General features: G+C 35.0%; 2 protein-coding genes across 3 annotated transcripts; both read left to right on the top strand.

Annotated features, from left to right (window-relative positions):
* Positions 1-5,077: 5,077 nt before the first annotated feature.
* On the top strand, positions 5,078-8,509 carry UBC37 (ubiquitin-conjugating enzyme 37). Of its 2 annotated transcripts, XM_078312354.1 has the most exons (7): positions 5,078-5,095; positions 5,354-5,526; positions 5,904-5,973; positions 6,274-6,379; positions 6,957-7,055; positions 7,560-7,682; positions 8,053-8,509. In XM_078312354.1, exons 2-7 carry the CDS (start codon positions 5,394-5,396, stop codon positions 8,362-8,364), a joined length of 843 nt encoding a protein of 280 aa, XP_078168480.1. In that variant the 5' UTR covers positions 5,078-5,095; positions 5,354-5,393; the 3' UTR covers positions 8,365-8,509. The 2 variants fall into 2 exon arrangements, with proteins under 2 accessions (XP_078168480.1, XP_078168479.1); XM_078312353.1 differs by lacking the exon at positions 5,078-5,095 and having other exon boundaries at positions 5,319-5,526.
* Positions 8,510-9,897: 1,388 nt separating this feature from the next.
* WDR5B (Transducin/WD40 repeat-like superfamily protein) lies at positions 9,898-11,541 on the top strand. Its single transcript, XM_078312352.1, has 2 exons — positions 9,898-10,770; positions 10,848-11,541. The coding sequence occupies exons 1-2, from the start codon at positions 10,045-10,047 to the stop codon at positions 11,136-11,138; spliced, it is 1,017 nt and encodes a 338-aa protein (XP_078168478.1). The 5' UTR covers positions 9,898-10,044; the 3' UTR covers positions 11,139-11,541.
* The last annotated feature ends 402 nt before the right edge of the window (positions 11,542-11,943 follow it).

Here is an 11,943-nt window from a genome sequence, read left to right as displayed (position 1 = left end):
ATGGTGGTTTCATGAGTTGGTGGAATTAATGGATGAGTGAGTCATCTTATATAGGAAAAGTTAATTATTAAATATTATTAATTAATTAATTGATGGTTAGGAATTAATATTAGAGGGTAGCTTAATGAATTTAATTCCGTGCAGGCCAAGGTTTCCCAATTGGCTTTTTGAGTCATGGTCAACCGCTGTCCTTCTTGCCAAGGAAGGAAGTCGGTGTGAAGTGTGAACTCTACTCTAGAGCAAGCAAGACTCGTAGTCGTAGAGCACGTGAAAGGAAAAATATACAAGGGCCCCTTGTCACCACTGCATACAGCAAATGGTCATGACATCAAGTTTTCTTATGGAAGAATATGGATTCGATTCTTGCTTGAAGCAGGATGTGTGTCAGTTTGCCTATGGGCTGTAATAAAATATAATGCTCCCTTGATTTGTTCTTTTATTTCAACTATCAGTTGTGATTGGTAGGACCATAGTGAAAAATGAAAAATTAATATTTTGTAAAAAAAAATAGAAAGATAAAAATTATGAAAATTTATTTTTACTGTCATAAAAAAAAACCAAATCATTGATCTACATACAAAATTTAGGAAACCGAATTAATGATTTGGTTTTTTAAAAAAAAAATCTAAAGAAAGATTCGATTACTTCTAGTGCATTTGAAAAAGTTTCATCTTTCCCCTTTTTAACAAGTATAATATGGCCGAAAAAAAAAAGAAGGTCACTCAAGTCGGCTTGAGATCCTCTACAAGTCACATCAAAAGCACGCTTTAAAATTAACGGTTCTAGACACGCTTAAGTGCCTTCTCAATTCCAATTTATATATAAAAGTGATGTTATTCTAATTGGAATTAGAATTAAATGGGTCATATTACATGTCATTTTTACGACGTAGATGTGGATTTATTCTCAGTGGAGTTCTTGTGTTGGTATATTATAAATTCTCAGTGGAGAATGATATCAGAGCTCTATGTATTTGAAATTTTTATAGTTTTATTTTGTTCTTTTATATGTCTGACAGGATCGAATACTGATCGAATACAGATCAGATAATATCCATATCGTTTTCACTCCTAAATTTTTGTGTTGGTCTATTATAAATTTAGCAGCACATCTTGGATAATGTCACATTTGATCTTGTCAGACATATGAAAGAACAAAATAAAACTATAAAAATTTCAAATATATAAGAGCTCTGATATCATTACGGTTCGAATACGGATCATATATTATCCATGCCGTTTTCACCCCTAAATTCTTGTGTTGGTATATTAGAAATTTACCAACACATCTTGGACAATGATATTAGAGCTATCTATGTATTTGAAATTTTTATAGTTTTATTTTGTTCTTTTTGAGTGAGTCTACTGTACATATATAGTACGATTTGGTCTGTAATACAGATCAATGTATATTTTTTTAAATCTTAACGCTCGATTCAAACAGTTCAATATGATTTCTATACAGATATATACTTACAAACCTAAATATCAGCGCTGTCAATTCAATTTGCTGCTGTATTTTTTGAGGGAGGAGAGACAGATTGAATTAGAGGCTTCTCAAAAGCCTAAATATTAGTATACAGTGTATTTTTGGGTTTTGTGGGGTGCCTCTAATTCAATCTGCACCCTTCTCCCTCTTCGAAAAATGAGACCGCAGATTGAATTGACAGCTTAGGTTTTTGAAATTCTCCAGAAGACGTAGTTTTTGTGTTTATATTTTTTTTTGAAATATGGTATAAATAAAAATTTCGGTTCAAAGCGCGAATATGCGGAAAATTTTGTAAAGTGGAAAAGTTAGTAACGAGGAAAAAGACATTTGAATCTTAACTGTTGATTCAAACCGTTCAATATGATTTCTATATAGATATATACTTACAAACCGAATTTTATATTTTTTGGAATTTTTTTACTAATTTTTAAGGTAGGTAGAAAATCATTGTTTTTTGATAGTCCAGAATTTTCAGATCAAGTAATTTCCTACCTATCTAAAAAAATAGTAAATTTTTAAAAAAAAAAACCACAAGAACATATTCATGAGTTTGGCTAATATAACATCAGTGTTATTTTAGCCTATATAATACCAACTCTAAAACCTATCAAATCGACTTCGAACGACTAATCCAAACCATTCAAACCGATTTACATTATGAGCGATTCGTTTACATACAATTTTTTTTTTATATTTTCGAGTTATTTTAGTATCAAATCAAGCGGTAAAATATTGAAAAATGAATGTATTAAAATTAACTTAAAAACTCACACATTTGACCGCTTGACTTAATACTAAATAAATTCGAAAAGTTATAAATTTTGCATGTAAACGCACAACTAATGAAGTAGATCGGTTTGAACGGTTTGGATTCACCGTTTGAAGTCGATTTGATAGGTTTTAGAGTTGGTGTTATATAGGTTGAAATGATAGTGATGTTATAATAGCCAAACTCCATATTCATATGTGGATCATTTTGAACAGTTCGGATCGATTGTTAAAATTTTGAAAACAAAAATATTGATATGTATTGCGGACCATTGCATAGTACCATAGACTCACTCTTGTTATTTTATATATCTGACAGGATAAAATAATTTACTTGATGACATATTCAAAATCTGAATGAAATATTTTTTTATAGATATTAAATATTTAGATGGCTTTATCCCACTTTTATTAAAAAAAAATAATTTACTTAATGGTTTTATCTAAAAGTTGAATACTAAATATAAGGCAATAACACCACTAAAATGCGAGAAGATCTAGATAGTATCAACATATATGTTACGAAAAAAAATACGATTTTTTCTGAACGATCTGATTCTAATTCTAATAATATTGTTCATGAATTAATAACATATATGCTAATAGCACACGATGTGGAGCAGAGACGAAACTAAAAAAATTAGATTGAAGAATCAAAATGTAAAATACATAATATGTGGCGACTAGAATTTAAACTCAACTCTCCACAATTAATAAATTACAAACACAAGTTTAACATTTTACAAGAAACGTTAAATTAGATAAAAACTAATTTTTTTTTTTAATGAAAATTCAACACAAATTAAAAAAAAAAATTAAAATTAAAGATAGCTAACCCTGATTTGATATGGATCCGCTCCTGATGTGGAGTAAAATATTGGAGACTAAATAAGTCCAAGTATTTCATCTAGGCAGTTCAAAGCGCCGAAAATTTTAAAACCATTTAAAAAAAAACACTTATGAAATTGTGCGAAATTTCAAAAATATCAAGGTTGTCAATTCAATCTGCGGCTTTATTTTTAGAGGGAGGGGAGACGCAGATTGAATTAGAGGCTCCCCAAAAGCCTAAATATCAGTATATTACAGTGCAGTTTTGAATTTTATGGAGTGTCTCTAATTCAATCTGCACCCTCCTTCCTCTCCGAAAAATGAGACCGCAAATTGAATTAACGGCTCGGTATTTTTGAAATTATCCAGAAGACGTAATTTTTTTGAAATATGGTATAAATAAAAATTTCGGTTCAAAGCGCGAATATGTGGAAAAAAAATTTTGATTAAAATTTAGGAGTCAAGCTCCTAGATTTCATTAAAAAAAGACACCAGGAGTGTCAAGTCCAATTACAAATTACAAAACAAAGAAGATAAACATAAAACAATAATAAAAAGAAGGAAGCAAAATAAGGGACAGAAATCAGAAACAACACTGTACCAGGACCAACCGCAGCCTTCTTTACCAGCAACCCGAGAATCCCTCTGTACCTGTTACCATGTGCGGGTTTTACTGTGCCTGATATGTGGAAAATTTTGTAAAGTGGAAAAGTTAGTAACGAGGAAAAAGACATTTGAACTGAGAAGCTTGTTTTGTTTTTTGCACCTCACAGAAAGAACATTTTTAGTTCATGCCTTGTAACTGGTCTATGATTTTGTTGATTCCAGTATAAAGCCCAACAACTTGTGGTGTTGTTTTTTGGGTCCGGTTTAGTCGGTTTTGAACCGAACCGAATTAGTTTGAATCAAACGGTTTGGTTTTTTTTGATTTAATGGTTCGATTTGGTTTGTTTTTTATAAACAAATTATAACTTTGGTTTGGTTCGGTTTGAAAATTTTCAAAACCGAAATAACCGAACCGACCGAACTTTTATATATTACGAATTTGGTTTAGACTATCCTGATTTATTTCTTAATCAATTGCTTTAAATACTTTGGTTTATTTCTTAATATCTATTTAGTTTTATTTCTTATATCCCGGTTTATTATAAATCAATTGCTTTAAATACAAAAATTAATATATTTCGGTTTGAACCGAACAAACCAAAATAAAACTTTGATTCAGTTCGATTCTGCTGCAATGCTAAATCGGTTCAATTCTGTTCTATTTTTGAAGTCAAATTATAACTTTAGTTTGCCTAGTTCGATTCGGTTTGGTTTCAACCGAACCAAACCAATGAACACCCCTAGCTGGGCTAGAGCCCAGAGCCTCGAGCTTTTGATACGAACGCAAACGAGAACCCGTTTTTATTTGGGCCCTAAACTATAACACTCGGATGTTGCATCCGCTCAATTTCCAGTGCCTCAGCAGATCCACACCAGGCTCTCTGTGCCCACTATACCGGGTCATATTTGGTGGGCTCCACATATTACATTTGGTACAAACAGGAAGAAACTTGACTCGCTATAGATTCCTACAAGAACCTTCGCCCCCGGGAATTTGGATTAGGCCGCCAAGATCACTTCTAAAACTAGGCAAGAAGCGAAACCATCTCTCTTTCCCGCTTCATTTCTTCCCGTAAATTTCAAATTTGATAGGGGCGCTAGGCGAAGAAGAGAAAAGAACGGAGCAGATATACGGTCATTTGAATCGATACTTCGACAGTGTGATAGGTGACCATTTCTATGCTGTTCGGTATATCAATTTTGCAAGAAGCAATTAAGTTCGAGAATCATGAACATGCCAGTTTTCTACATAAATAATTATAAACCATATAATTTTGATCTTCACAGAAATATCTTTTTTCTGTGATCATCATTTGCTCATCACTGTAGGTCATTTGTTTAACTTGGATTTTCCAGTGTACTCCTCCTTTTGTAGTTGGTTGGATTTGCTCGAAGAAAATTTAGGGTATATTTTTTAGTAGAATACACTTTTTTTTTTATGGCTTAGATGCACAGAATGGCTAAATTGAGAGTATGTTTGATTACATAGGGACTTGATTGATATACTTGCACATCTGAGGTTTAACTATTATAGAGTCTTGTTGTGTTGATAGTTAATTTTAAAATTTAGATTTAGCCAGGTATAATATCCCAATAAGGTTAACTGATAGTGTGACTTGACATGGAGTTGATACAAAATACCAATTTTATTCCATAATTACAGACAGTATTTTGTACTATTTGAAGAGCAAAAACTGCGTTGAATGGCGCAAGCTGCAAGGTTAAACCTGAGAATGCAAAAGGAGCTCAAAATTTTAATGACAGACCCACCTCCAGGAGTCTCCATTGACATTGCTGACTATGACAACACTTCTTCTCTCACTAGTTTTGAAACAAGTACATTCTCTACTTCTGATTACCATACCAGTACTATTCAAATCAAGAACATTTTCTGCTTTGATTATTGTACCAGCTCCTACTCGGTTCATCTGTGTCGAATGTGGATCTATTTTGCCCTTTAATCACTGTTTCAGATTTCAAATTTGAAAAATCAATGACCATGATGGTGAGCAACACCATAAGAAAATTTACAAAGGATACCATATCAAGATTCAATTTTATTGGTATGGTTCTTTTACAATAATATTTTGGTTTAAATGTATTTCCCAGTACAGATACTGAACCTATTCATGAGAGCAATATTTATGTTGTCATATTTCTATGCCTGAATACCTGATGCTTACTGATTTTATAAATGCTTAAATGCTGTTTAGGTATTAAGGGACCTGATGGAACTGTTTACATGAGAGGAACTTTTAAATTGAAGATCCAAATACCTGAAAGGTCTGGGTTCTTTTACTTATTTATTATTTAGTTATGTATTTTACAGTTTTTCTTATCTGCATGGGATAACTATTAGGTTTCTGGCATTGGAAATGCAAAAAGTGGGCTTTGGTACCCTTTTGGTACTAATAAGGGAAATGACAGTTTATTTAGGCAATTGAGGCCCAATTGCATAACTGCTGTCTGATTATGATCTATGTGGGTTCAATTGGAGCATTATTGCTGTGTTGGTCAATTATGTATCTGTATTATTGGCTGTTAAAAATCACGTCTTTGATTTATTTTAAACTTTGAATGCAGATATCCTTTTCAGCCACCAAATGTGACATTTTTAACCCCAATCTACCATCCCAATATTGACAATGGGGGACGCATTTGTCTTGATATTCTAAATCTACCTCCAAAGGTATACTTCCTCTTTTTTTTCTAGAAGTTTCTGATGGTTACTTTGTTGTTTGGAGAGAGTATTACAATTCAATAACTAGTCATTTGAACTTTAGCAATGAAACTTTGTTGGGCAAACTCATCAGTTGCAATTGGGGTCTGTACTGAGCTGGCTGTCTAATACTGAACTGTACTTTGTCAAAATGGCACCCCTGAGATATCCAATTAAGCCTTGGTCAAAGTTAAATTATACAGAAACCTAAACTAACTTTGTCCCAATCAGACTCATGTTACCACGTGTAATCCTTAATTTGACCCAAACTGACCTAATTTTGCCCTCAATCATACAATTAGAAAGGCAAAACTTGGAACAATAAAGGGAGAAATCGTCAAGATAGTTTCAAATTTCAAAGAGTATAATCACCAATTATTGTACTTGCGAGAAATAAATGGATGCCTGGAACATCATCAAGCTCTATTTTTCATCAACACGGGGTTGAACTTCAATGCTTTTGGGAATTGTTTTGATATTTATCTTACTATTGTTTAAATTTTCTTTTATCTAAGAATGATTCTAATTTCTAAGTTTCACAATAAAGGGGGCATGGCAACCATCTCTTAATATTTCGACTGTGCTAACCAGTATTGGTTTATTACTGAGCGAGCCCAATCCAGACGATGGCCTCATGGCTGAAGCAGTAAGAACATTCTCATAATGTGAATTACTACGTTTAAACTACGCATGGACTTTTCATAAATCAAACCCAACAGCTCTTTTTCTTGGTGCTAAACTTCTTTATATATATTTGCAAGTGTTAAATGAGAAAAGAATGTCCCTTGTACTGTCAAGTCTCAAATGTATGTTATTTGAGGTTAACCAAAATTGTCACTAAATTATACAGGCCATTTTTGTTTTTTTTTAATGGTACAATATGGAAGTAGTTGTTTGGACCTTCATACCACAGTTCATCTATACTGGCATCACACCATGTTGATTTTACTTTTTGGTTCAGTTTAAGCATGTTCAAATGAAGACATACTTGGATCTTTTTTCATTGAAATGATGATGGTTTGTGCTTTGTTCAGTCTGTATTTGCAATTATGATAAACATGGGGTGCCATTTGCAAATAAGGTTGGAGAACAACCCTTATATAATTAAATGCTAATGTTACCCTACTTTTTTCTTTATTTTTATTTCCAGAGTAAAGAGTACAAGTACAATAGAACAATATTTGACCAGAAAGCTCTCCAATGGACTGAGAAATATGCTTACCCAGGAGCCAAGGGAAGTAAAGAAGAAACAAAATCAGAAATTGCCTCCATGGTAATAATGAATCTTTAATTAATTATTATGTTGTTTTTTGTTAGATCTTATATGAGTCAATTCCATGTGCACCTCTGGGATACCTCAGGATATCATTTCTACGGTTCTAGCCTATCAATTGATGAATGTCACGCATCCTGAACAATCTCCTCTCATTTTTTTGGTTTGCAATGAAGGGTAATTTGGGTAGTTAATTTGTGAGAATTTAAGGACTGACATGTAGGTGAGGAAAGTCTTTATGTTTTAAGGACTGCTGTGTTTTAATGGTGCATGGCAAATGTCTTTCTTACAGGGTTATACCCATGATTCTTATTCTTTTTGCAAGTCTTGAATGATTCTCACGCAAGTAGCTTCTTATTGGTATATCTAGGCAAGTGATCCTCTAAAGGAAACAGAGAGGAGAGAAACCTCAGCAGACAATTCTGGGAATTGTGAAAGACAGAGAAAAAAGTTGCGGCTACAAGACCACAGGCTGACGCCAAAATCAGCATCCATAAAAAAGAGTTGCAATGACAACAAAGAAAATTTGACAGCAGAAATTCAACCTAAAGATGAAAGTTTGAAATTAGATACAATTGTGGTTTCAGACAGTGAGGAAAGTGAGGATGAACGCAATAGGCCAGCTCGATCAAGGTTGTCACTTGCACGAAATCGGCTTGCAGGGAAAAGAAACAAGATGTAATGAAATGGGTTGGCAAATATGAGGAATCTTTCATTGCTTTTTGGTTGTTTTAGTTTAAAACCTCTTAAAACTCTGCTGTTTTTACTCTTGCTACTTTAATGTAGCCGGGATGAATGTGATGTCTTGTCTGTTGCCTTTTTATTCAGTACTTGTGTTCTTCTTTACTGTTGTTACAACTTAGAACTAAGCATTGACGAGTTCGGCTTAGGGCTGGGCAAAATTGCTTGAACTCGCAACTCGCTCATAACTTGCTCGTTAATGGCTCGCTTAAACTTGCTTATTTACAACTCGAGTCTGCTCATAACTCGCTCGTTAATTGCTTGTTAATGGCTCGCTTTAACTTTTACTTTTCTGATTTGCTTTCTTTTCTGTTTTTCTTTTACTTTGCTGATTTCAATAATCTTTAGGGACTAGTCTGCTTATTTTTATGATTTTACTGTTTCGTTCATTTGCCCAAATGTATTGGGCTATTTGTAATTTTTCTTATTTAGATTGTAGGTACAAACTCTGTAACTTCATGTTTATTAATCAAATGTGGCTCTGTTGCCCGTAGTTGCTTACTTGCTCTCAATTAGGTCTTAAATTGTGCATTATTTCTGATGAGTAAATTTTCACGCTTTTGATTGCCTACAATTTATGGTGGCCATTTGAATTTTATATCTTGAAAATAGAAAATGCTGCACAGGTGAACTAGCTGAGCCTCATAAACGAGTTATAAATGAGTTGCGAGTCAACTCGAGTTGATAACGAGCTAAGTTCGAGTTAGCTCTACAGCTCGTTATTATCATCCCAACTCGAGTTGGCTCGCTTGTTTATTAAATGAGCTGAGTTCGAGTTGGAGGTAATTCGCTCAAAATCAGCTCATTTGTAGCCCTAGTTCGGCTAGTATAAGACTGGTCTTATATGATACCAACTCCAAAATTTGTTGGATAGATTTCAAATGATAAATGCAAATCGTTCAAATTGATTTACTGTATGAGTGATGTGTTTACATGCCAAATTTATATTTTTTAAAGTTATTTTAGTACCAAGTCAAACGATAAAAAAAATGTTGAAAAATGAATGCATTAAAATTAACTTAAAAACTTTCATATTGACCGCTTAACTTGATATTAAATAAATTCAAAAAATTATAAATTTTGCATGTAATGCACAACTAAAGAAGTATATTGGTTTGAACGGCACTAATTCATACTAGCTGGACTCAGCATTGACATCTTGGTTACTGAAGCACTGATACTGGTAGTTTTATAATAAATTATTTGGGTATGCTCCGTGATTCCACTAGACTTTAAAAATGTTAAATTAAAACCTTTCATCTAATAAACGTGTGCTATTTTTAATTTATAATAATTATATTACGTGCGATTATTAGAGAAAAATTCTAAATTATTTTACTTAGATCGGTCGCTTGTATAATTGAAAATATTTCTCTATAAGTCTCCGTTATTTATAATCCAAATGGATGTCATTTCTCAGAGATACCAAAAAAAAAAAAAGTTATCATGCTTTTTCAACTTTTACTGCTTCAAGAATGGGATGAAGTGTCGAAGCTTTTTATTAGGCCCATGGGCCGTTACAGAACACCAACTTCTCGGATCTCTCCTTTTATTTCCATCTCTAGTCTATAGTCTATACTAGTGTTTGATCAAATTAAGTAGCCGACAAAAGGTGAGAGACATGGGGGACGCCTCATCTGGGGCCAGCGCCGGCGCTGCGCCTACGTACCGCCCGTACCGTCTGGTGCGCACGGTGTCTCCACACTCGCGGGCAGTGTCGTGCGTGAAGTTCTCTCCTCCCGACGGGCGTCTCCTGGCGTCGGCGTCGCTGGACAAGACGATCGCCGTGCTGGACTCCTCCACCCTGGTCACTCTGACGACGCTTCGAGGCCACTCGGAGGGCATCTCTGACATCGCCTTCTCCTCCGACGCCAGCTACCTGGCCTCCGCCTCGGACGACTGTACCGTTCGCCTCTGGGTCCTTAAATCCCTCCCATCCCCTCCCAATTCGAACTCATCTAAAAGCAGAGAATCCTCTGAAGACCGGTGTGTTCGTACTCTTCGCGGCCATGCTTCCTATGTGTTCTGTGTCAACTTCAATGCTCAGTCAAACTTGCTTGTGTCGGGCTCCTTCGACTGCACGATCCGAATGTGGGATGTTGTCTCCGGCCGCTGCATTCGTGACATCAAGGCGCACGATGCTCCGGTTACTGCGCTCCATTTTGTCCGTGACGCCTCCATGATTGTCTCGGCAAGCCATGATGGGTCCTGCAAGGTCTGGGATGCCGCCACTGGTCTCTGCCTCAAAACCCTCATCGAGCCTGGCAAGTCCCCTGTTGCTGTTTCCTTTGCTAAGTTCTCTCCAAATGGCAAGTTCATCCTTGTTGCCACTTTTGATGACACACTGGTATGGTAATTGGTAACAGTTTTCTCAAGTTTCTTAGCAATTCTTCTTGTTTTTAATATTTGGTAACATGGTAACAGAGGCTATGCAACCTGGCCAACGGGAAATCTCTGAAGGTGTACACAGGGCATACGAACCGGGTGTACTGCATTACCTCGACATTTTCAGTGACAAATGGCAAGTACATAGTGAGTGGATCCGAGGATAACTGTGTTTACATCTGGGACCTCCAAGGCAAGAATGTGCTTCAGAAATTGGAAGGACACAATGACACTGTCATATCCGTTTCGTGCCATCCCACCCAGAATAAGATTGCATCTGCCGGGCTTGACAACGATCGCACTATCAAGATATGGGTTCAGGATGCTTGATTTCATTTTTTACTTTCTTACTTTGTGTTACTTCTTTCCATTTGTAGGGAGGAGAGGAGTAATTCTCAAGTGTAAGTAGATGGATAGGAAGACTAGTGTTTTCTTATTGCAGTTGGATAGGAAGAGAATGTAGCATATATGGAAAAGTGTTAAAATACACAAATTGGAGATGCTATCTTGGGTACACCAAGCAAAAGACATGTTCTATGCAATCTTACCCATATTACCTTAGGTTTGCATTATCAATCAAATAAATATGAGACAAATTAGAATCTGTGTAATTAGGAAAGCCTCCAGTGGCTAGTAGCAAATTAGGCAAACATTAAGGCTAATTAGCCCATATAAACCCTTGTAAGCAATGTAATGATCATTCAATCAATCAATGAAATATTTCTTCTTCAAATTCCATCTCAAATTTTAACACAGAGACATTTGTCTTTAAAAGTTTATCGCTGTGGTGAGCCTTGTATTGGTGCCTAGAATTTCATATAACAAGTGCTTCTTTCTTATATTGTTTCATGCATACTTTCAAATGATTTCTCTCATAGAAATTTGACAAGGGGAGTTTGAAACCCATACTTGGCATGAATGTCGAATTTTCTTGTTAGACACCAACTTCTTTGCACTAGTTATTACATTTGCTCTTACAGGTCATATTGGTTTTTTATCCTGTTACTAGCATCTGGTTTTAGGGTTTCACGACTGGTGCAAGCTGCTCGTCAAGGTCGAGGAGAAAGAAGCAGGATTTAAGGGGGTGGCTAATTGATTGTTCACAAATCACCATATGTTTTGACTTTTGAGTGCT

This window comes from Carex rostrata, chromosome 12, assembly GCF_964058835.1.
Source record: "Carex rostrata chromosome 12, lpCarRost1.2, whole genome shotgun sequence".
Classification (NCBI taxonomy): Eukaryota; Viridiplantae; Streptophyta; class Magnoliopsida; order Poales; family Cyperaceae; genus Carex; species Carex rostrata.
Note: the sequence above shows the minus strand (reverse complement) of the source record. Positions and strands in the feature narration are given on the sequence as shown.

Bases quoted from the DNA above. Each gene is read 5' to 3' on its own strand.
- UBC37 (XM_078312354.1), top strand. From the start codon at position 5,394: ATGGCGCAAGCTGCAAGGTTAAACCTGAGAATGCAAAAGGAGCTCAAA. The intron at 5,974-6,273 runs GTCTGGGTTCTT...CTTTGAATGCAG, and splicing joins AAGATCCAAATACCTGAAAG to ATATCCTTTTCAGCCACCAA. The intron at 7,683-8,052 runs GTAATAATGAAT...TGGTATATCTAG, and splicing joins AATCAGAAATTGCCTCCATG to GCAAGTGATCCTCTAAAGGA.
- WDR5B (XM_078312352.1), top strand. From the start codon at position 10,045: ATGGGGGACGCCTCATCTGGGGCCAGCGCCGGCGCTGCGCCTACGTAC. The intron at 10,771-10,847 runs GTATGGTAATTG...ACATGGTAACAG, and splicing joins CCACTTTTGATGACACACTG to AGGCTATGCAACCTGGCCAA.